We start from the raw sequence: 21,906 nt of genomic DNA, 5'->3' as shown, positions 1-21,906 counted from the left end.
TGCGTTTGTCGCCCCCTCCATCAAAAAATAGATGGACCTGCCCCTTTCTCGTCTGGTCCCTTGCCTCTGGATCACAGCCCACGCCAAGTCACGCAGATATATCCTCTGGCGAAATCGTGATAGCTCCTGATCATGCGCGGCCTTCATGTTAGTTTTACAATGAACTTTGACTGGCATCTCTGTTGAATCAATTTGACAACGCTTAAACCTACATGCATCGCTGTGGCGCTTGAATATGAATTTGTCGACTCTGACCGGACTGGACAGTGAATTATTGACAGGTCACAAGCTGATGGAACCTGTTGGCCTTTGTTCAATATTTGACAAGCGTTACTCAGGCTATTTGCGCCAATAACTACAAGTTTATTCATAACCTTTATTAATCAGCATCATATTACAGAGTTATGGGTCCAGTTTTTGAGGCCGGAGGAAACCGGAGTACCCGGAGAAAACCTGCGAGAGCGAGTACGGACTGGAAACCAAATGCACTTAAAGCCTGGGCCAAGCCGGGACTCGAACCCAGGCCTCATTGGTGCAAACCCTACGAAGTTTTTTTTTTTAGGGACGGAAGTAAGGGGAGATGAAATCCCCGACGTCCACAGTTTAAAGCAACCCTTTCGCAACAAGACCTCATTTTATAAGTATCACGATCTCAAAAAAATAGAATGCCTTTCCCTGACACCCTTTATCAGTCTATCCGTGATGTCGTACCTGACGAGACCGCTGGTCTGCCAGAACGTCTCAAGGCAGTACCTATGGAATAACTCCCAGGTTTATCGACCCTGCTTTTCATCGTTATCGCCTACTCGTGGATTGTCCACTCTGATTGCAAAGTGTATTATTGTTGGGCGGAAATCCGTACCACTCCTTACCCCTAGCTTCCATCAGTGCCAACTGTATGGGCCTACGTTTGCGAGAGTCCACGCCTTCGTGGAGAGACACATGAAGCTGTCAATGACGTATAACAGCGTTTCCAACTGTGCCATTATTTTTAGCGCGTGCATATATTAATGAATAATTAAAGGCTTCTGTTTGCACCTTTTACTGTCACCTTTCTGAGACTAGCAGCGTCCAGAGTCCAAGATGATAATGGAAGACGCCTGGAAGCGGAAACCAGCTTCAACCTCGACAGTCCAGATTCTGGTTTTCGTTCTCCCCGTGTATACACTTGATATGTACACCCCACCACGAGACCCAGGGAACCATATTCTGTATTGTGTGATGAACGCCCTCTATAGGTGGCTTGGGTCGCGTCGTCCAGTGAGTGCTGTGGCGGCCGGGCGGGAGGAGGCGGCTGGGAATACTACACACCTTGGCCCTTGGGTGGAGATCCCGGGGTGATTGGGGATATATCCTCCCTACTTGTTGGGGGGGGGTTCCCAATATAACCATTCCCCACTTTTCAAGTCACTCACTATGCGTACCTTGGCTCTGCACCACCGCACTCCGCACTGGCCGGCGTCACGATCTCACCTGGGATGGAGGCTCGCCGTGCTGAGCTTTCAGAAACCATCTCCCCCACAATGTGACAAGAAATCTCCGCCCATGCTACACACGAGCAATCCAGGTTGTGGCCCACTGTTCATAGAGAAACCTATGGAACCTTTGTTCAATGAAGAAACCTCCATTACCGTCATAAGTGCAGGTAATTCCCATGGTGGCCACTAAGCGGAGACAATACATTGCAATTCGGTTTCGCCTTCACTGCTGGGCTACGCCCGCTGTGACGTGGCTGGCACCGAGTTGCAGAAAAAGTCAAGGAAATCGGAGGAAGCCATTTTCCAGTGGATCAATATTGGTGCATGCATTGTTGTCTTCGGAAGTTAAAACTGTTGGACGCGACCTCAAGTCAACGTTTTAGTTCACAGGTGATGAAGGATGCATCAATACATGACGAACCCATTTCCAATGTTTCCCTAGAGGGTTTGAGAATTAAGCCTCATGCTCCGTTTATTATCTAACTTACCCAATAAGCTTCTTTCAGCTAATCATAAATCAGAATCCTCACAATCCTCACAATCATCATGGGAGGTAGTACTCTACACGTACTTCTGCAATATTCGATGCAGCTCAGTCAAAGTTCTACCTGACGCCTGAGATCAGTCGGTATACTTCTCCATCTGAGCAGTCTTCGTCTCTTCCTCCTGCTCCACAATTGTCGCGCGATCTCCCGCTCTCCGTCCTGCTGCGATATTCCACTGCGATAAGAGAGACGCATTGACACATCCAAGAGACACACGAGCCCGGCTGGTCAGATCACTATTCAGGGACGCGAAGTAAAATCCCGATAGTGAAACAAATAATGTCATTTCTTAAAGTGCCGACAAAGGGTGGTGTTTTTGCAATTGGCAGCCACCACTTCAAAAAGATGATGGATGTTCAACTTTTTAAAAATAAAGTAATAATAATACTAATTATAACAATAATAATGCATTCATAAAGCGCCAATCCATTAAAAAGTTAATGTTCCTTGGCGCTTAAAACTAGAAAGCTTAGAAATTACAGCAATCACAAGGAAATTAAGAAAATCGTTAATTTAAGAACTAATTAGAAAACCAACTTAAATCGTATACAATATTATATGAAAACTAGAATTTAGTCCTTAACATTGGATTACACTGTAGAATATAAAAATCAAGCATGAATAAATTAGTTAAATTGCAAAAATACTGAGATACACTGGATAAAATAGTTCAAAAGAATACGGATTATTTTATAATAAAACGGATACACAATAAAAATACGTTTTAAGACCAGAGCGGTGACAATTAACATATCTTGATTGTATTCCGGGACGATACCATTGATGCATTTAAAAACTAAGAGACACACTTTGTAAATAATTCTGAATTTGACTGGAGCCCATGCAGTTCCATGAGAACAGGGGTTATAGGATCGACTTTTCTAGTGTCAGTATAACCATTCTAGCTGCACAGTTTTGAACACGCTGTAAAGTATACACATCGGTGAAAAGCACGGCACGTTTACGTTAACTGAATGGCAATAAATAATGCACAGTGGGACCAGAAATTTGCCTGCAAATACACTTTATTTGGGAAAATCTTGAGGATTGAATACGCCTTGAAAACTAAACATCAGACGAGCAGCAATGTAAAAATTTTAACTGACTTATAAAGTGCATAACGTTACTCCGTCAGTCTCAGTGACGGAAGTAATATCGCTTACGTTAGATACAGATCTGTGGGGAGAGTTCAGTGCCTTTGTTTCACGGTGTTCCCTGTACATGTATATGTTACTTTGGCTCGGTTTTCATAATTATTCATTTGTATGTATTTAAAAAATCACAGAATTGAGTTTTACAAAAAAAGTGATAAGGGAATGTTGACAATATTTTGACACACAATATCAAATTTCAAAGACCAAATCGCAATCAGGCTCTACACTTTCCATTTAAGTTACATGTATATTCAAATTTACGTTTTCCAGTTTACCAATATCAGGATTAGGCCTGTGCTTTGTGCTTTGTCCGTACCTTCCAATACTTACAGCAACATCTCCACTTACTAAAGTTGGCACTGGAAAGTGTCATTCTCGGGTATGGATTGCTTGTCGAAATCACGATTTTCACAATCACTCAGTGTAACACTGACCCATGGTGTGCAGAACGTATTTTGGCAGTTACTCTGATACCTACTGGGGGGAAGGGTGGATCCAAGGCAGAAGGTAATGTGGGCTGCCCCCCCCTGAAAATTGCCTGCTTCATTTCCCAGGCTTCCAGAACGTGTAAAAAGCCCCAAATCTAGCCTAACCCCTCAGAAATGTCATGCAAGGTTGCATGAAAATACCGTGCGCCGAAATATTGGTTCTAAATCCGTCCTTGACAGGGGATCCATAAATAAACACGGCGCACTCCCCATCCATTTGTGCTTGAGCGCACCCTTATTTAATATGCACCGTGAATACGAAAGCTATTATTTACTGTATTTGGCCCCAGTGGATCACAACCTCCCTATGACTTGCATTTTTAAGCACAGGCGTCGCTGCTTACAATTTTTCGGAGGGGGGGAATTAAGCGCCCACTCTCCCCCTCTCGATACCCGTGTTGTGTTTTGGTTTATTGGGTTTTTTTTTTAATTATTGTTGTTTTTTGTTTCTTTGGTTTTTTTTTCAGCTTACCAGCTTTGAACACAGACCCTTTATTTATTGAGTGGGTTTTGTACTTGCCAGCTTGGACGACCCCTCCATGACTTGCGTTTTGCGGGGCATGAACATCGTCTTATCGCTCTATTTGCATTGGGTATTATGAATTACTGCTATGACTTGCACTTTTGACTCTCCTCGCCGCAGGCACGACAACCCTGCCTTTCGCTTTATCTACTGACACACCGACTCATTCGCTTTCCAAGTGCCCGGGATTGTGCACGCGAGTCAACCGTTTCCCGCACTCTGCAGGTGGGTTTAATGCATATTGTGTCGTACCTCCATGGTGAGATTAAAATGAACAGCAGAACGTTTGGTTCAAGAATACCTTGGACTTCTTAGGTTGCACTGCACCTGCCAGTCTGAATTGTGTATTGCCGACAGCACATGTGCCGAGTACTGTATGCTTGTTCAAACCTTGGCCCTGTGATCCTCGACGCACGGTAACACCTTTATGGCACGTAGGTGTGGTATCCTCAAGCGGACAGGCAAACGTCGTGTGAGTTTGAACGTCGTGATTATGAGTGGTCAGGACCAATTTCATGAAGCTGCTAAGCACAAAACTTTGCTTAGCATAGTATTATTGTCTTGCTCAGGAAAAACAGGTTACTAGCTAAAAATCCATGTTATTTTTATGTTAAACACTAGTCACAAGCAATGTGCAACACTTGGACATTTTGGTTGGTAATTCTGCTGTTGTAAAGGGGAAAGAAATTATGCTATAAAGATGCATGAAATTGGCCCTGACCACTCACAAACGCGACGTTCAACCTCACATAAGCACGACGTTCGAACTCACACGCGACGTTTGCCTTTTCGCTTTACAACACCATGTGTGCATGAGAACGTGTTTCCTTAACGCTAGACGAAACCTCGTTTGCAGCCGTTCACAAGATCACACCATGCACACGCTTGGCTGTTGCTTGGCGATTCCCAGCCCGCTAAGATTTGACACAGATAAAAGCAAAGCGAATTACGAGTGCGCGCTGCACCTCTTCAATTGCTTGGCTAAAATGTTCCAAATTATGCAGGACTATTTTTGTGCGCGTTTAGGACAAGCACATCAATTTGATCAAACTGTCGTAAAAGAGCGCGATTATTCACGCATCTGAAATAGATATTGCTATATTTTTCTTGCCCAAAAATCCCAATTTAGTGGCCCATTCCGGTGGATGTGATTATTTTCTTCCCCGCAGATTTTTCTCACTGGTCTCGAACCTAATTACTGGTCACCATGGTGTTGACGGTCTACGGAATGCGGCTTTCACAGCCTTCTCGCAGTGTCATCGTGTTTTGTAAGGTTGCTAAGATTCCCTTCACAGAGAAAACGGTCGACTTGATGACAGGTATACTGTTTGGATCACTTAGTTGACGTCGTACAGTCAGTTTGTTATAAATAAGTCGAGTCATAACTTACGGATTGCATGATATCTTTTTTTCTAACTCTCCCCTACTATACGCTTTCATAAGCGGCATGGCAATCAATGGAGGGGACTTCCCCTTTTTGAAGTGGAGGGATGCCGTATGTATCCTCCCACATTTTGTAGCCAGCTGGAATTTTTAGGTTTACATTTTGTTCCTTTAGCGCATAATAATTGACTGAATTCGTCCAAACAAAAAGACGATGTCCAAAATGCGCTCCAAAATAACATAGAGAAATTGCCCCATTTTGCATCACAGAGCAACTCCAATTCCATTAATATTCCTACAGGTATTGTGTGTAGGCATTATGTATAGTACATGTAGATACTACAGGTAGGTACCATAAAGGTACTCAAGTAGTTACTATAGGTAACTAATAGACACTATATAGGTACTATTATAAAAAGGCACTATAGGTATAGGTACTACTATAGGCACTACTTTCCAGTAGTGATTGCATTGACCCTTGTTAAGCTTGTTCGTTCTATTTCTTCCTCCATGCAGGTGAAAATCAAACAAAAGCTTATCTGGAGATTAATCCCATGGGGGCGGTGCCGTGCATCGTGGACGATGGATTCAAGCTGTCAGAGTGGTAAATGCATGATCGATGATTACAAGTCGTCTGTTTTATATTCTTATTGCATGTACTGACGACAGCATCCCAACGATTTTTGTTCGTGCATGCCCGGCGCTGCGTGTATATGGTTTGCGTGCATGACTAGTTCTCGTGCGTTACTATCCCTATTGACAATAAATTATGAAAAAGTTCAAATCTAAAAAAGATGAAGAATCCACTGAATCATTTTAGCGAGAATTGCAGAAACTATGTTTAAAAATCCTAAGCTTGGCTTCTAACCCTCAATCTTGTAGTCTGTGATTACTTGTACATAGCTGCCCATCTCATCGAGTTTCCGCGACAGCTCGATGCCTAAAGCAAATTCCGAAATGTTACATAACTACACTCATCATGCAAAGAGAATTGCTCCTTAAAACGTTGTACACATGCGCATAAGAAAGCCTGGTGGGACAATGTTGCTGTGTACCCGTCAGTAACGTTTTCAAGAATAACGGCGATCGATTCCGCGCAATGTTTGTGTGCCATGCTCTGTGGTGCAGACTAGTCCAAACGCGAAATCAATACTCAGCTGGAAATGCCTTTTGTATCAACATGTAAGCATTGTTCGAATTTCTGTTTGGGGGTAATCCCCCCCCCGCTCAATTTGGTGGGGATCTTCAGGCAGTGCTTTATAAGGCTTCCTTCTGTGTATCTTAAACGCAGATGAGAATATGTATGTGTATACATGTAGCCTGTCCCTGACATGATGCCGAACCAGGCGGCAATGCAAGTCAGTGATCCGTCGGCCGAACATTAATTTTTTTTGTCACCATTAAAGGCTGGAGCCTCGTCCTTTGTGCTACATCTGAGCCCTAACTGAGTTTTGTCCATAATCGAAATCTACGAGAGCTGCCTAAACTTCTGAAAACTCTGTGTTGTCTCGCAGCCCCTTGATGTATTGCGTTATATATGTGTCTGTGATATCATTCGGTCCCGTCAGGGATAATTTGCCGTCCGAACGCTTGGCGTGTCGTTCCCTTCTTGTTTATGTCATCAAAAGTGTTCACCTTTTTCAATCCTTTCTCAATATGTAATGTCCTTAAACTCCAAGCTTGAATAAAAAAAAATTAACCAATGATTTCAGTCTAGACTGACCGGTCATAGAAACTCAAATCAACCTGCCTCAAGACATTCTTGTAAAGATAGATTCAAGACTGGAAACTGGACGTCAGCTTCATTCGCAAAATGATTATTGTCACCGATCAGTACTGGGACAGTCTGGTTAGCAGACTAAAAGATAGAGACTACAATTTTGAAGATCTTTTAGTCTTGATAGCTGCCATTGTCGCGTGACTTAAATTGCGAAACTGACCAAAATTTTCCAAACCCGTTATGTTAATTTTCGGTTTCTGACGCCAATATCCGTAAATATTTGGCGTGTACATGAATACTTGCTCCTCTTTGAGGATTCGTCCACATGCGTGATTCTTAAGTTCCTCAATAGTTCTTGCTACCTTTTTACTTATTGATCTCCACTTTTGCACAATTTTGATTATGCTGACTGTTTAAAAAAGGACACGCCATATCTAAAAATTGAAGGCATACCATGTGCATGACGTCATAATGGATGTTAGTAATCGGTTTTTACCTGCTGTGTTAATATCTGCACAGAATTTCCTTAGCGCTAGCAGCGGTGTCAGTGAAATTAAATCACGTCTGTGTCTTGTTCCCTTGTTCCAATCACACAGTATGACGATTTTGAAGTATTTAGCTGGTAAAAACAAAGTAGCCGATCACTGGTACCCGGCAGACTTGAAGGTGCGGGCCAAAGTCGACCAGTATCTGGACTGGCATCACACTGGTCTGCGCAAACAGGGCGTTGACGTTTTTGTCGGCATGGTAAGAGAAGTATTAATCCTGTCTTGCCTCCAATTCAAGGACATGACAAGTCTTAAAAGCTGCAGGGCACCTTTCTTCGCGTTTGGAAAGGGTCGACAAATTTCGTGCTTTGTGATTGGCCAACGCGTTGCAAACTCTTGGAGGCGCACTATTATGAATCGCCCGTATTACCCTTTAGAGTAACTTGGAGGCTGCAATTTCAAAGAATTATTAGGGCATTTACTCCCTTAAATGGGATGTATATGTATTTTGTTCTGTCAGATCTATTCACCTAATTCTGTTACGTCCAGCTGCATTCCTAAATTTATTTAAAAACATCCTTTATCGAGGTATTTCAGTTCATTGGACTTTTGCATCTTTTTTTTCAAGATCTTTACGCCTATGGGTGGACAGCCTATCGATGAAGACAAACTGGCCAAAGATTTTGAGGCTTTCGACAAGGCCCTGGGAACTATTGAGAAGGTGTTTCTTGGAGACAAGCAGTTCCTTGCTTCAGATAAAATCAGCATTGCCGATATATGCTGCTTGTCAGAGGTAGTTATTACTTCTAATCTTTCCAAAATCTAACGTTCGGACAGTGACGTTCAAACTTATTTGTGCCTAAATGCAGCTGTGTATGATTTATGGCACACCTGCAATACCTGAACGTATTTTTCATAAGCTATAAGCTAACGAGATTCCTATCCCCTAACCTTACATCTCGGCAGATCATGCAAATCATCCCGATCCAGCGGACCGATCTTTTGGCCAAGTACCCGAAGCTGGCCGCCTGGAAGGAGAGAACAATCAAGCAGCTGAAACCTGCCTACGACGAGGTTTTTAAGCTCCTCTTCGATTTTACAGCCCAACAGCTGAAGAAGTAATTCAGTCAAGAAAGTACAGTAAACCTCGGATAAGGCAGATTCTTAGTCGGATTTTTGCTTACCTCAGATAAAATCGCTTGGAACATTTCACTTCTCAAGTGGTTCTTAATAAAATTCCTTGCCTAAGTCGGATCGCGAAAGTTGGACTTTCGCTTTTGTCAGACAAATCAACCCGGATCATTTATTAAAATACTGTGTGTTTTCCTTCTTTTAAATCGGATTGACCAAAAAAAGATTTTCGTACATTTAGTCATTCTAGTAAACAAAGGGATATGGGGAATTTTCGGTATTTTCCTGTCCAAATCAATCATTTTCGTGCTAGTTCCACTGGGTTTTCACAGCAGAGGTATCTGCAATAGGCCTTTCATCGTACTTTTTAAAGTTCGCGTATCAGCCTATAACCTTGGCTTGAGCTCCGTCTCTTGCTCCGCTCCCATTGCTATACAGCATGAGTGAACTTGATTTCCGGCTGGAAAAACGTTTATTTGCCCACGTGATCACAGACTGCATCTTTACTGGATAAGGTGGCTAGGGTAAGTACAGCTGAGCAAAGCTACCGAAGTACATGTACATGTACACGTACATGGTGATGGCCTGAGGAAAGTATTAACTTGTACGGTACGGGTACTAGCCTGTGATCAAGGCGCCCACGGCGAAATGGATAGTCAAGACCACACGACGAACTGCATGCAAGCCCGAAAATAACCATGCATGCGCTTTTTTTCCAGTGGTTTATCTGAATTATTCAATTGCTAATGGTTATGAATTATTCATATTTCTCTGAACCATTCAATTTGTCGATCGGAATCCCAAGCTTCGGTGCTGCATATTGTAGGCAATTCTGAAAGAGATTGTCGTCTACTAGAGCTTACGCCTCTGCCGGAAAGGACGCGGTGTTGAATACGCGCGCCATTGTAATGATGAATAATTTATTTCATGCGCGACAGAGGCGATCGTTTTGATTGGTGGAGACTTATGCATACGCATATATCGTGTCTGCTACTGAAACGGTAGCAAATGTAAATAAAACATAAGCTACGTGGGGCAGAACTCCACATGCGCGCGGGCCGTGCGTACGGTTCGTCGTGTAGTCTTTCTTCGTGCGTTGGTTTGGTGCTTAAACTAGTCTCCTCCAGCTCCTCGCTCTTGAGCGACTATCCATTTTGCCGCGGGCGCCTTGATCAAAGGCTATACGGTAAAGACTCGTGTGGCTCAATCAGTGAAACATGCTGTGAGTTTCTTCTGTACATTATATGAAAGGTGGAAATGAAATGATGTCTGACGTTAGAAACACTGTGATATTACTTTATTTCATATTTTTGTGGGCTGTGTGGCCGTTATAATGGCTGACGATGACTGTGTAATGAATTTCGTCTTCTTTGACTAAGTCCGGTGAAATCGGTCGTTCTCATTTGATCCAACTTATCCGAGGTTTACTGTATATACACTAATGTTCTTGCATAAAAATCTTTTCATTGTTTGAACTTCTTTATACTAAAATATTAATCTACAATGAAGCAGTAACTACCATAAGAAAAACACGTTTTTATAAGAATAAAAGCGAATGTGTGTCAGAGCCCTGAAAACATACACAACGAACAGACACGATACAGACTTATATATTACATCTTTTACTGATATTAAGTTACCTGCATGTACTCAAATCTGGACTTGTATAATTCAGACTACGAGTTTACGTGAAAGCTGTGTGCCAAATCATCGCTTAACATATCAATGGCTCCGGAGTCTTAGAGCAGCTCTTCAGTGCCAAAACATGGTCACTTTTTGTCTTTGTAGGGTAAGATAGCTGGATGAATATAGTTTAGAAAACCTATTTACTAACAGACATATTATTGAGTGGCAGCAAAGTAAATGGTTCTGGCTGAAGTCCAGAAATCGAAGTACGCCTGCTTCAATTTCTTCGTTGTCTGCACATTTTTGTAGTGTAATTTAGCAAAATAGTTTGCTCAGATGACTTGGGCGTGCCATATTTCAACGACGGATAAGGTCGTGTCCGTATTAATTGCCTGTGACCTGAGATTATGTGATCATTCCATAAATATCGTGTAATTTCAAGTGGAGAGAAATTAATTCAAAGCCTTTGACAACTTAAACCCGACGAGGTTCTGCCGTCATTCAGAAGCTTCTACTTGAAACTTAAGCATTTTTATTCATAAATCTACAAGGGATGTCAAATGCAAACTAACGTTTCTTCGGAATAGTGTTGCACTGAAAGCATACAATGAACGGGTGTGGTTCTGCGTCTGTATGGTTTCCGGTCTGAAGTTCCTTCACAACAGCTTAAAATCCAAGGGGGTGGACGCGGCCAGTCTTGGCTGCTTTCATCACAGTGGCCACGGGGGGGGGGCCTTTGGGCACGTCCCCCTCCCACACACACACATTCCCGTTCCCCAGATACCCCCCCCCCGAAAATAAACGGATGAATAGATATCGAACAAGGTTAACAAAAAATTGGACCACTGAAAGCTGGTGCCCTCCCCATGCTGGTGTCCTTTTGTACCCCTCCCGTAAAATTCTAGCAACGCCACTGTTTCACTATGCTTTCACGAATAGTTTACAGTCTTATATAAAACGGACAATATGGTCAGTTTGCCAACTTTGATTTGAACAATTTTACTGATTTGGTTCCAACATGTACACTTGCAAAGTCGTACCCAGGGTTAAAATGTTGGTGGGGGGTCGATCGACATTCTACAAGTATGTGAGTTTTTTCTCCCTGAGAGATCAGTCTCTGTTTGGTTTGCTTCAAAGTGTCCCTGTTTTGAACACTTCAAAGCACAAAATAAGCTTCTGGATTTAATCCGAAGTCGCTTCTTTGAAAGACTTCTTCCGCAGGCGATGAGTCCTAATTTCCATATCAGTCAACTGGGGCTTGACAGTCCAGTGCAGATTACCCACTACCCTTCATAAACATTCTTTCTTTACGCATGGAGGAAGGAAAATCGTCCTTGCCCGAAACAAATTCTGAGTGGCCCAAAATGGGTGACTACTGTCACTGAGACAACGCATTAGGTAGAGGGCGCTGCATACGTTGATTTTGTTTAATGTAAAAGAGTGAAAAAAACACCAATCGTTAGCCTACATACATTTCGAGCGGTCCCTATTGTAGTGCTTTGAATAGAGTGGCGGTTGCTTCACTGGGTTTCATTCTGACTAGATGGAAAAGTCAATCAAAAATTCAAATCCCTTTCTAAAAGGGTGGAAGACTTGTTGAGAAGGTAATCCTTCACGTGGCTTTTCAAAGGGTGTTTTTCCTCTCTGGAAAAGAGTGGGTGACGCACTCAAGCACTGAAATGTCAACGAGGGTGATTTTGTGGCCTGCTTGCGTGCGTGTGCGTAACAAAGCACCAGCGCAGTAGACACACCGCCACTCTTTACTCAAAGGTCCTGCAGATTGGTACCGTTCACGATATGGGGCCGATGGGCACCCCCCCCCACATGTCCAATCCCTACACACTCTAGACTATTGTTACTTAAGACATCCCCCAGAAGTCGTTAAAGAATTCCTGAGATTCTGATCAAATAATGACCAACACAAAAGTGGGGGGGGTCTCTCGCCCCATATGTTGCATCATTATGTGCAGATTAACCCCCCCCCGTGCAATTTTGAAATGTACGACGGAATGCTTCAGTGAAACAAGTACACGAACGTTAATCGTGTTCACTATGCCTGCCCACATACATGAACACCCCACATCATTGACCAATAGCCACTTAGTGGTTGATCATAAAACAATGTTCGCCAATCATTCAGAAACTTCAATTACTTGAAGCTTGAGCGTTTCATACATGGATCCATAAGGAAGCAAACACTGAGGAACATTTTTCACGGTTTTTTTTTGGGGGGGTCGCCCTTCAAGCTCAGTGTAGAATGAACCAAGGAGGTCTTTTCCTACCTCCATGAACGAACAAAGTGCACATAATGCAGGAGATATGTTTGCTTCAAACCCTTCTGATTGACCACTCATTCCCCCTTTTATGTTGGGGGGTCCAAATTCTTCAGTATTCAAGTCTAATTTGTACATTCCCAAATCTCTAATGCCAACACTATGCGAAAAGAGGGTAGTTTTATTTAGCAATTTAAAACTGGGAACTGAACAATCGTGTATTGTTTTTCGATCCACTTCTTCTCTTGGCGTGGGATGGCGCATATGAGTGCACAACTCTTTTATCGTCCAGTCTCATGTTGTTTTACGATGTGGTCTCTGACAAGAGGCACATCCTGAAGCCGTGAGACACTGTGTCCTTCCTCCATGGTCTGTGTGACTGCAAGGGGATGGGTGTGGCCAGTCTTGGTTATTTTGCTTGATGGGTCGTTTACGGGCTCATTTTTCATGCAGTGATGGCAGCGACTGCCTGGACTGATTGTTGCAGTAGTGTTTATTACACACATCCTGGGCAGTATCAGTCATTTTGCCGACTTTGCTTTGGACAGTGTTCTTATTCCTCCGTGGGTTTACCATTTGGTTCCGAAATTTATGCGCTTGCATTGTCGTCATATATACCAGGTCAGTGTTGGAGACGGAGGGCAGAGAGGTTTAAAATGACTCTTACCTTCGCAGAGAGATTGGTCTCTGTTTGCCTTAAAAGTGGCCCTGTTTCAAGTCGGGGTACTTTAGTTTTCACCATTATTCCGCAGTCACTTTTGCAAGACATCTTCGATCTCAAACCCTGAAGCAAATATTCTGAGTAAGTCTGATGACTTCTGTCAACAAGATTACGCAACAGTGCGCAGCACGCTTTTTTTGTTTGATGGTGCACACAATCACTGGAAGGTCCATGTGGGCAGAGTACAGACGGTGGTTCCGTGCGTCCATTTAAAACCGCCTACATAATCATTCACGCAAACAGACCGTGTTTGCCTTACTAGTGCCCGAAAATTACATCCGTGACTTGCAATTTGGCTCCGAGTTGTGCAGAGCCACGTAACAAGCTCCATATGAAACGAGCATCCTAGCGTCGTGTCCACTGAGCCGAGGCTGTGCACTTTGATCAACTGTTTCATCATCGCCCAATTTAACAGGTGAGTTGAATGCACATGCTCATTATTTTTTCCATTTTTATGCATACTTCGATGTGTTTTATAGCTCCATGATATGAAAGTGTCTGCCAGTGAGGTGTGCTCGCCCATTGGGTCACTCGGGAATGAACCCCTAAAATTAGGGGCTGCTCAAAAGAATTGCTGATAACAATTCAAGTCCAAACCAATTCCAAATGAACGGGACCTTTCTGAGAACGGTGCAGCAACACAAAATGCATGGAGATCGTTGACGAAGTTGGCGGCTACGACGTGGTATTTTCATCACAAAAAGGGAAAGCCTAACTTTCTTTTGTAAGTAATGGCGCTATTGCAAATGTAACACGCAAAAAAGATGCCACAAAAATAATCATGGCACACTTTAATAAAGCCAGACACCTTGTTAGTGTGTGTAATCCCAACACAACTCAGAGTAGCCTGATCAACACTTTTGCCCCGGACTCCAGAAGGACTCCGGCCAGCCTATTTGGTACTCAGACTTAAAGCAGGTTTAGCGCGGTGTATCAGGCTTGGTAACAAATGTACGGATAGTGTACATAAAGAAAATCTTCTAACGCTGATGCAGGCTTACTCAATTGCAATCTGCTATCGGTAAACTGTTGCAAAGTGAGGAGTACTTGGGTAACAGAACGGGAGTTTATGAAAAACCCTGCATATTGAAAATGAGACAAGTATGGAAAACAGACATAGAAATCATTTTCTTAAATAAAGTAACTGTAGATGAAAAGTAATGAGTACGTTCGTCATACGTAAGTGCAATTTGTAGGCCAAATGCGGCACGGATCCTCTCCGATCACAAAATCACAAAGCACTCAAGTTTTGAGGGCGTCCTCAGGCGTATTTGAGGAGTTAAGGCCAGTTCATACTCTGCGCAAAAGCGAACACGAACGCGAAATTGTGACGACATGCAGATATAATGTTCAGGTTTCAAATTCGCTTCGTTTTCGCACGTAGTAGCATGGTTACCTTGCTATATATAGGGAAGTATTGTTGAAGCAGGATACATCATCTCATGGTATTTAGAACACCATTCTCATTGCCAAAGAGACGGCGCACCCGGCATGTGGAGAATCTACGACAATTCTTGAAGCAAGCGACAAAGCTGACCATTTGAAGCCGTCGCTGCCGATGAAATCGCCACTAAAATCATGAAACATTTTGAATGTCAAAAGCAGATTCCTCTGTATACAAAATGATGTGTTATCAGTTATAGAAACACGTTTACGAAATTATGTGTGCAAAATAGTATTATTCGAATAACCGTTTATGATGTGCCTTGATCATGGTGATAAAAATAAAAAGGCGTTGATAAAGCCAGGAGCAGAACGATATCAAAGCGCAATTTACACATTTTGACAGTTATTAAAGAGATGAAACATTTTTGTGGGTATGGAAGACTCTCAGGGCAGTGGTTTTTATGTTTTATAGTACAGCTTTATTTCTGATGTGCCCCCCCCAAAATACATCTTCCAAAAAAAGTGCCATTCACTGATTTGAATATAATTACTCCTGCGCATGGTTCGAAATGTTAAAAGTTTCGAGGGAAGATATTGACACCATCATTAAATGCTAATTGCGTGAACCCTCTGTGTGGGAAACGCTTTATGGTGCAACCTTGTTTGATATAACGTTTTGGGGGCACGGGTAACTGCTACGTGCTTAAGAATGGCTCTGAAGGGTGGACTTGGTTTGTAGAGGTAAGCACTCAAGCGTGACCTTCGACCTCGTACGTAGCTGGTACAGATCCGATGCTTTTAGTGCTGTGTGTACGATGTTGTGGACATAGGCAACCAAACGTGTGCAAACCTCGCAGCTGGCGACGAGGTGGATCATACGATTGGCTGGGTTTGTTGCACTTGTCTAACGATGTAAAAATATGTACTTATAACAGACCTGTGACTTATCGCAGCTATACAATCAAGTAAGGTCAGGCATTTGTTTGTCTTGTTGCAACGTTAAGTTTATATCACTTAAGCGATGCGGGGTCTCGGTTCCATTTTTCTACTACATGTAACTTCTTTCAATTGATACAGTTTTTTCCAGATATTCAGGATTTGATCCGCAGCTGCTCTGGTCACCATGGTATTGACGGTCTATGGACATCCGCTCTCCCAACCTTCTCGCAGTGTCTACCTGTTCTGTAAGGCTACTAAGATTCCCTACACGGAGAAAAATGTCGACATGTCGAAAGGTACGCTGTTCTGTAAAAACAAACCTACTGGACACTGCTTGAAATGGATATACCCCAAGAGCATATTAAACGGAACGGCCACATCAAAGTACTTACATGTCTCTGTAAACCTTTTCTCATGTTCTCTTACTATTCTTCCTATTTTGTGTTACACTTCAGAGGAGCATAAAAAAGAGCCTTACCTGTCGATTAATCCAATGGGAGCAGTGCCAAGCATCGTGGATGATGGATTCAAATTGTCAGAATGGTAAATGGTTATTAAGGGTCAAGTTTTGCATGCTGTGTAATGTTGAGTCCTTAGCAATACATGTGATCGAAAATGGGCGTGAGTCACTTTACGGGCTTGTGAGCTGCTGGCCTCCGGAAGGCGTGCGCTATCCAAATCACGACTTGTATGCCCTTACATAATTGTTTTGACCCACAAACATAACTAGTTAATTGATCAGAGGGGCCAGACAGAATTATGACTTTCTATTTTTGTAAACTTCTGCATTGGAGAATAGGCATCATGAAATTTATAGAAAATTTGATGAAGTACTTCAGAACTGCTTTGTGGAAGGTGACCATATTATGCCAAATTTCGCCAAAAGCCCCCCTTCCATTGTAATTGAACCAAAAATGAAAGATTGACCAAAAAGATTTAACTTAAAGTGTGTGCCATAACTTAATACCTGAAAACGTTTCGGTTAGGTTTGCAATTCCCTGATTTAATTTCAAAAGAGGCTCGATCGTTCTTTCATTGTTCATAACAGCGCAAAACTGAAAAGGGTAATTATAGCACCGCTTTTGTGACACCGTTCTGTTTGGTGCAGATCACTCCAAATAGAAAATAAAACGATTCCCAAGAAGGGATTTGCTAGACGTGGATGGTAGAGTGGTTGCAGTTGTGCCGGGATTTCCCGGTACTTACGCAAAACCAAGAAAAGATAATGCCTCGGAGAATGATAGCCTTTTTGGAAACGGCCACAGACAATGTTATGAGCATGCACGGGCTAGCGATTTAAATCCCTACACAATTGCCCTTTTCGGCTCAATGTTGCAGATCATACGAACAAACCCTGTACCGCAAGAAAGAATTCTTCATAAACTGGATTTTGGCTTTTCTAAATTTAACTTTTAATAATTTGTTTGAGACTGCTTCACCAGTCGCTAGGCATTTTCTGAATTTGTTTACTTCAAAAGGTAGTAAACAAACCGAAGCACGTAGTCTTGGTTCAAGACTTGAATGTTGAGATACAAATATGTTGTAATGCAACTAATTGGGGTAAAAGCAAAGTGAACGACGGTGAGCATCCAACAGGTACACCATGCATGATTTTACAAGATTCTCTTATGCAGTGCATGACTACCGCAAGATTTTCGAGCAGTTTGTGGTTGCGGTACTATCCAGAAACGTGAGGGAGTCTGTGTTTGCTTGTTGTCTTGCAGTATGACGATCCTGAAGTATCTAGCACGTAAAAACAAAGTGGCCGACAACTGGTACCCGCAAGACCTGAAGGTACAGGCCAAAGTCAATCAGTATCTGGACTGGCACCACACTGGTATCCGAAAGTCAGGCATCGATGTTTTCGTCGGCAAGGTCTGTATACTGTTTGATGATCTGCAAGTTTGTAATGTAAAGGTCAATTAAATCTTAGAATTCCAAGTGTACTACATAATTTCTTTGGTCAGTGTTTTTAATCCATCAGTCAACGGAACTTTTGTTATTTCAAAGCACTTTGACCGGTTTTCCTTGCAACTTCTACTGTGTGTTCTTTATGTACAAGCGGCCATTAATGGGGTGTATTGAAACAAGGAAACCCAGGCTCTAAACAAAGAAAACCTGTGGTACGAACCGAAGCGTACGAGTCAGATCGGTATTTCAAAAAAGGCAGAGTCATTGGTGAGAAACAACATGTGTCGGTGTCTGCTCATGGCCGGGATGTGGTCCTGCGCGCGCACGCTAGCGCTGTTCCCGAATGACACCGGACACGCTTCAATTTGGGCATGCGCTGTTGGAATACCGATCTAAACTCAGCTCTTTGCTGCTTGACTGAGCTAGTCCTCCCTTAGAGCGTTTTTTTCCAGGGTCTTTTTCCAAGAAAGACAAAGGGAAGCATATTTCGCTAAGTTTATGATGCAGCCGTAATAATGATCATTGGATTACGTAGCTTAACATTTGTCTTCGTTTCCGGGTTTCCATTGAGAGGACACCCTCTACGGGCAGTTTTTGGTTATTTGACTGTGGCATCTTTCGTCAATTATTTTTGTTTTTTCTTCAAGATCTTGACGCCTATTTTTACTGGGAAACCAGTCGACGAAGCCAAACTGGCCAAAGATTTGGAGGCGTTCGACAAGGCCCTCGGAACTATTGAGAAGGTGTTTCTTGGAGACAACCAGTTCCTTGCTTCAGATAAAATCAGCATTGCCGATATATGCTGCTTGTCAGAGGTAATTATGATTATAAAGCTAAACAATATGGGGATAGGTTTGTAGACCAATGAAATTCATTTTACTCTTTCATTCTCAATGCTGCACAACGAGGGAAAAATCACATGTACGGTGTCCAGGGAAGATCCATGCTAGTTTTCTTTGCCTGAGATCTGCCTCAATTCGCAGATGGCCGTAATCTGTGGATCACACTAAAAATTGCTTGGGTTAAATTTAACCCAAGCGACGGTGGAAGATACCACCCAAATGGGTTTTGTCCGCCCAATTTTGACGTTTAAAATGAAGCAAAAGAATGGGTCAGTATTGAACCATTTTTTTGTGTCAAATAAAACAGAATCTTATTCTTTGAAAATAAAAATCTCCTACTGCATAATGCAGTGTTCGCCCTCTCTATACCTATAAGGGTTCAAATTTAACTGAGACAATTTTGCGGAGCATTGACCTATCGACATGTCGATTGAAAGCTCCAGCTTCGAACAGATGTTTAGTGTTGCTCTTAACCATTTGCTGAATCAGACACATCTTTACGTAAACAACGGATTGGAAAAATTATAACAAATTAAAATTTTATAAAATTTCACAAATGTTTCTTGAAACGATTATTTTCAAAAATGAATCGTCTTTCAGAGAAGTTTTGATTTTTCAAGGGCTACGAAGATACTTGAATAACAACTTATCCATGTCATCCCATGCGTTGTTCAAATCGGTAATTTATTACTCAAGCAAAGCTAAAACAAATTACATTGTGGTTTTATTAACTAATAGGAATTATAAGGCCAACAGACACCGGATCATGACACATCATTTTGTTTCATTTTGACCATTACGAAAAAGAGAAGAAAATGAAGAATAAATGTATTTTTGATTGGTAGCCCATTTTGTTATACATTAAACAGGGAACGTTTTTTCGTTCGTTTACAATTCTTCACGGCCATGAGAAAACACCTTACAAATCACTCGAGTTTCTTACGTCCTTTCTTTGAAATATTTGTCACCTCGTGTATGCAGATGATGCAAGTCGTCACGATCCAGCAGAACGACGTGCTGGCCAATTACCCGAAGCTGGCCGCCTGGAAGGAGAGAGCAATCAAGCAACTGAAACCTGCCTTCGATGAGGTTTTCAAGCCTCTCTTTGAGTTCACCTCTGAAAAGAAGAAGTAACATGGATCACGAAATTTGATCCTACTAATGAAAAATTCTACCTTACTTAAAGCACGTAGATTTTTACTGTAGGCAATTATGCATGTACATGTTGTTATCGTGTTTAAGAGTTACGTGTGTTTCTTTTTTCTGTAAAGTTTGCAGCTGTATTGCGTTATAAACATTACATTTCAAAAATTACTGAAGAACATTAATTGTCCTGATATAGTTCTTTGTTTTAAATTGGCATTACTAACTCAAAAATTATCCACAGAGCAGCTGGTGCGGTAAAAAAGGTTTATAGCATCACAATTATAGGTCAGTGTTAGGGTATTTGCACATAGTTGCGTGCTTAAACCTAGATTTATGTAACAAAGATTAGGATAGGCCACATCATTAGCCTCTCTCCAAAAGGAGAGGGTTTGTGTACGGCGGTTGATATTCCACAACAGCGTAAAAAGGTCTAAAACTGTAGCAACAGCCGATTGGAAGCATTGCCCTAGACATGACCCAGATGGGGTTAAGCTCTCACCATACGGTCAATGCACAGCTTTTCAGTAACGAAGTGAATTCTCTGCGAGAGTCAACTTTTAGAGCTCAGTTTAGAAACAGTGTTTGTGTACTTCGTGTAGGTTTTCCCAGTGTGCAGAAAGATATCTGGAAAATAAAGGGCTTTGCCTTCGGTATGATTTGACTGAAGATATTCTTCTTAAAAGTATAAAATGTATTCCGTTTCAGATTCGACGATTTCTTCCGTCACCTCCTGGTCAAAATTATATACACCACAGCGCAAGGAGCGCAAGATGGAACGCAAGATGGTTATTTCAGAAAAGGCGCAAACCACCACGTAGTCCTCACCATGCAAGAAATAGTCCTCATCCACAAATGTCTCTAATTTCTTCACCACCAACGGAGACTGCATATTTTGGCATTTTAAGGAAATGAAACAAACATTTTTGAAACGGTAGTCGTCTAGAGGGGCATTCTTTTACCCTTGGAGGCTTACGTAACGTGTCCTATAATGAAAGCCTAAACGGCCTCTACCGAATGTCGTTTTTTTGTTTTCGTGTATTTTTTAAAAAGGCATTTATATTGTTCCGTAGGTATGTTCCAGGTTGGCTAAAATGGGAGTTCATTGTATTTGGTAGTACAATGTTTTTTAATTAAGAAACTAGCAAAAAAAAACGACTAGGGCGTACAGGCCATTCGGTTGACCCAAGTTTTATGGATGACAAAAATGGACGGTTGCTAGTGGATAAGTATAGAGCCTGAAAGTAAACGGTCGCGCAGCGAGCTTCCGGAACCCTTGCGCGGTCCTCCTATGGGGATTTTACGTTGGGCCGTTCTATCACGTTCGATAATTTTTGGAAAATTAATTCCTAACTGAATCCACCCCATGAATCTGCCTTCTCAGAGGATCATGGAATTATTTCCGTATACCATTCGCGAACAGCCAGTCCTGGTCTGAAGAAGAGTCCACCTCTGCATGCCTATTTTAGAAAGCCTTTCAAGAATGGGGAGGTTTCATCAATGTCTGCACGTCCATTTCTGTTTCAAAAAAGGTAACTGCAGCGTATAATGCTCTCTTCGTGACAACCTCTTGGAGGCGCACTGTTTAGCCGTGGATGGTTTTAACGATTTGCCCGAATTGGCTGTTGCCAAAGATCGTATGGAGCCGCGAAGGCTGTTGGTATTGTTACGCCCCAACTATAGCATTAGTCCCAACTATTGTTGGGACCGGCCCAACTATAGTTAGGACCGGCCCAAGGGTGCACTAAACCAAATCAACAAAGTTTGGAGCCCCACAGCAGGCAGCTGAAGTCCCTGAAGCCTCTCAAACAAAAAACAATGTGTTGTTTGGTCCTTCAGATTTCATTTGATTTTCAATTTTAGTAGGTTAACCAATGGTTTTTTTAATTATCCGCACAAAAAAGTCACAATGTTCCCATGCAATTCTTCTCAGCGGCCATTTTTCAAATGACATCCCTCACCTTCCTTAGGCTCTTCTGACAAATTTTCAATCACATTTTTGTCTGCTTGGCTCCCAAATGGGTGCCTCTGAATCCACAGAGATGATCCTGGGCCATACTGACACAATCCCACCATTTCTTGACCCAAACAGACCCTTCTTTTTGAAAGAATCTGCAGGGGTACTTTTTAAGCGCCCCCTGTTGTCGGAGAATTT

General features: G+C 42.3%; 2 protein-coding genes across 4 annotated transcripts; both read left to right on the top strand.

The window, feature by feature from the left end:
* The first annotated feature begins 4,202 nt into the window (after nucleotides 1-4,202).
* Nucleotides 4,203-10,802, top strand: LOC110976697 (uncharacterized). Of its 2 annotated transcripts, none has more exons than XM_022230192.2 (6): nucleotides 4,203-4,413; nucleotides 5,358-5,507; nucleotides 6,088-6,175; nucleotides 7,888-8,038; nucleotides 8,408-8,572; nucleotides 8,746-10,802. In XM_022230192.2, exons 2-6 carry the CDS (start codon nucleotides 5,396-5,398, stop codon nucleotides 8,899-8,901), a joined length of 672 nt encoding a protein of 223 aa, XP_022085884.1. In that variant the 5' UTR covers nucleotides 4,203-4,413; nucleotides 5,358-5,395; the 3' UTR covers nucleotides 8,902-10,802. The 2 variants fall into 2 exon arrangements, with proteins under 2 accessions (XP_022085884.1, XP_086997702.1); XM_087141576.1 differs by lacking the exon at nucleotides 4,203-4,413 and adding an exon at nucleotides 4,473-4,604.
* A 2,909-nt stretch (nucleotides 10,803-13,711) lies between these two features.
* LOC110976641 (glutathione S-transferase theta-1-like) lies at nucleotides 13,712-20,420 on the top strand. 2 transcript variants are annotated; one of them, XM_022230098.2, is made up of 6 exons: nucleotides 13,712-13,945; nucleotides 15,994-16,151; nucleotides 16,311-16,398; nucleotides 17,580-17,730; nucleotides 18,414-18,581; nucleotides 19,590-20,420. In XM_022230098.2, exons 2-6 carry the CDS (start codon nucleotides 16,040-16,042, stop codon nucleotides 19,740-19,742), a joined length of 672 nt encoding a protein of 223 aa, XP_022085790.1. In that variant the 5' UTR covers nucleotides 13,712-13,945; nucleotides 15,994-16,039; the 3' UTR covers nucleotides 19,743-20,420. The 2 variants fall into 2 exon arrangements, with proteins under 2 accessions (XP_022085790.1, XP_086996795.1); XM_087140669.1 differs by having other exon boundaries at nucleotides 13,713-13,945; nucleotides 16,004-16,151.
* Nucleotides 20,421-21,906: the final 1,486 nt, after the last annotated feature.

This window comes from Acanthaster planci, linkage group LG09 (assembly GCF_054643075.1).
Source record: "Acanthaster planci isolate LZ-2023a linkage group LG09, COTS_SCS, whole genome shotgun sequence".
Lineage (NCBI taxonomy): Eukaryota > Metazoa > Echinodermata > Asteroidea > Valvatida > Acanthasteridae > Acanthaster > Acanthaster planci.
This window is presented reverse-complemented; position numbering and strand designations above follow the sequence as displayed.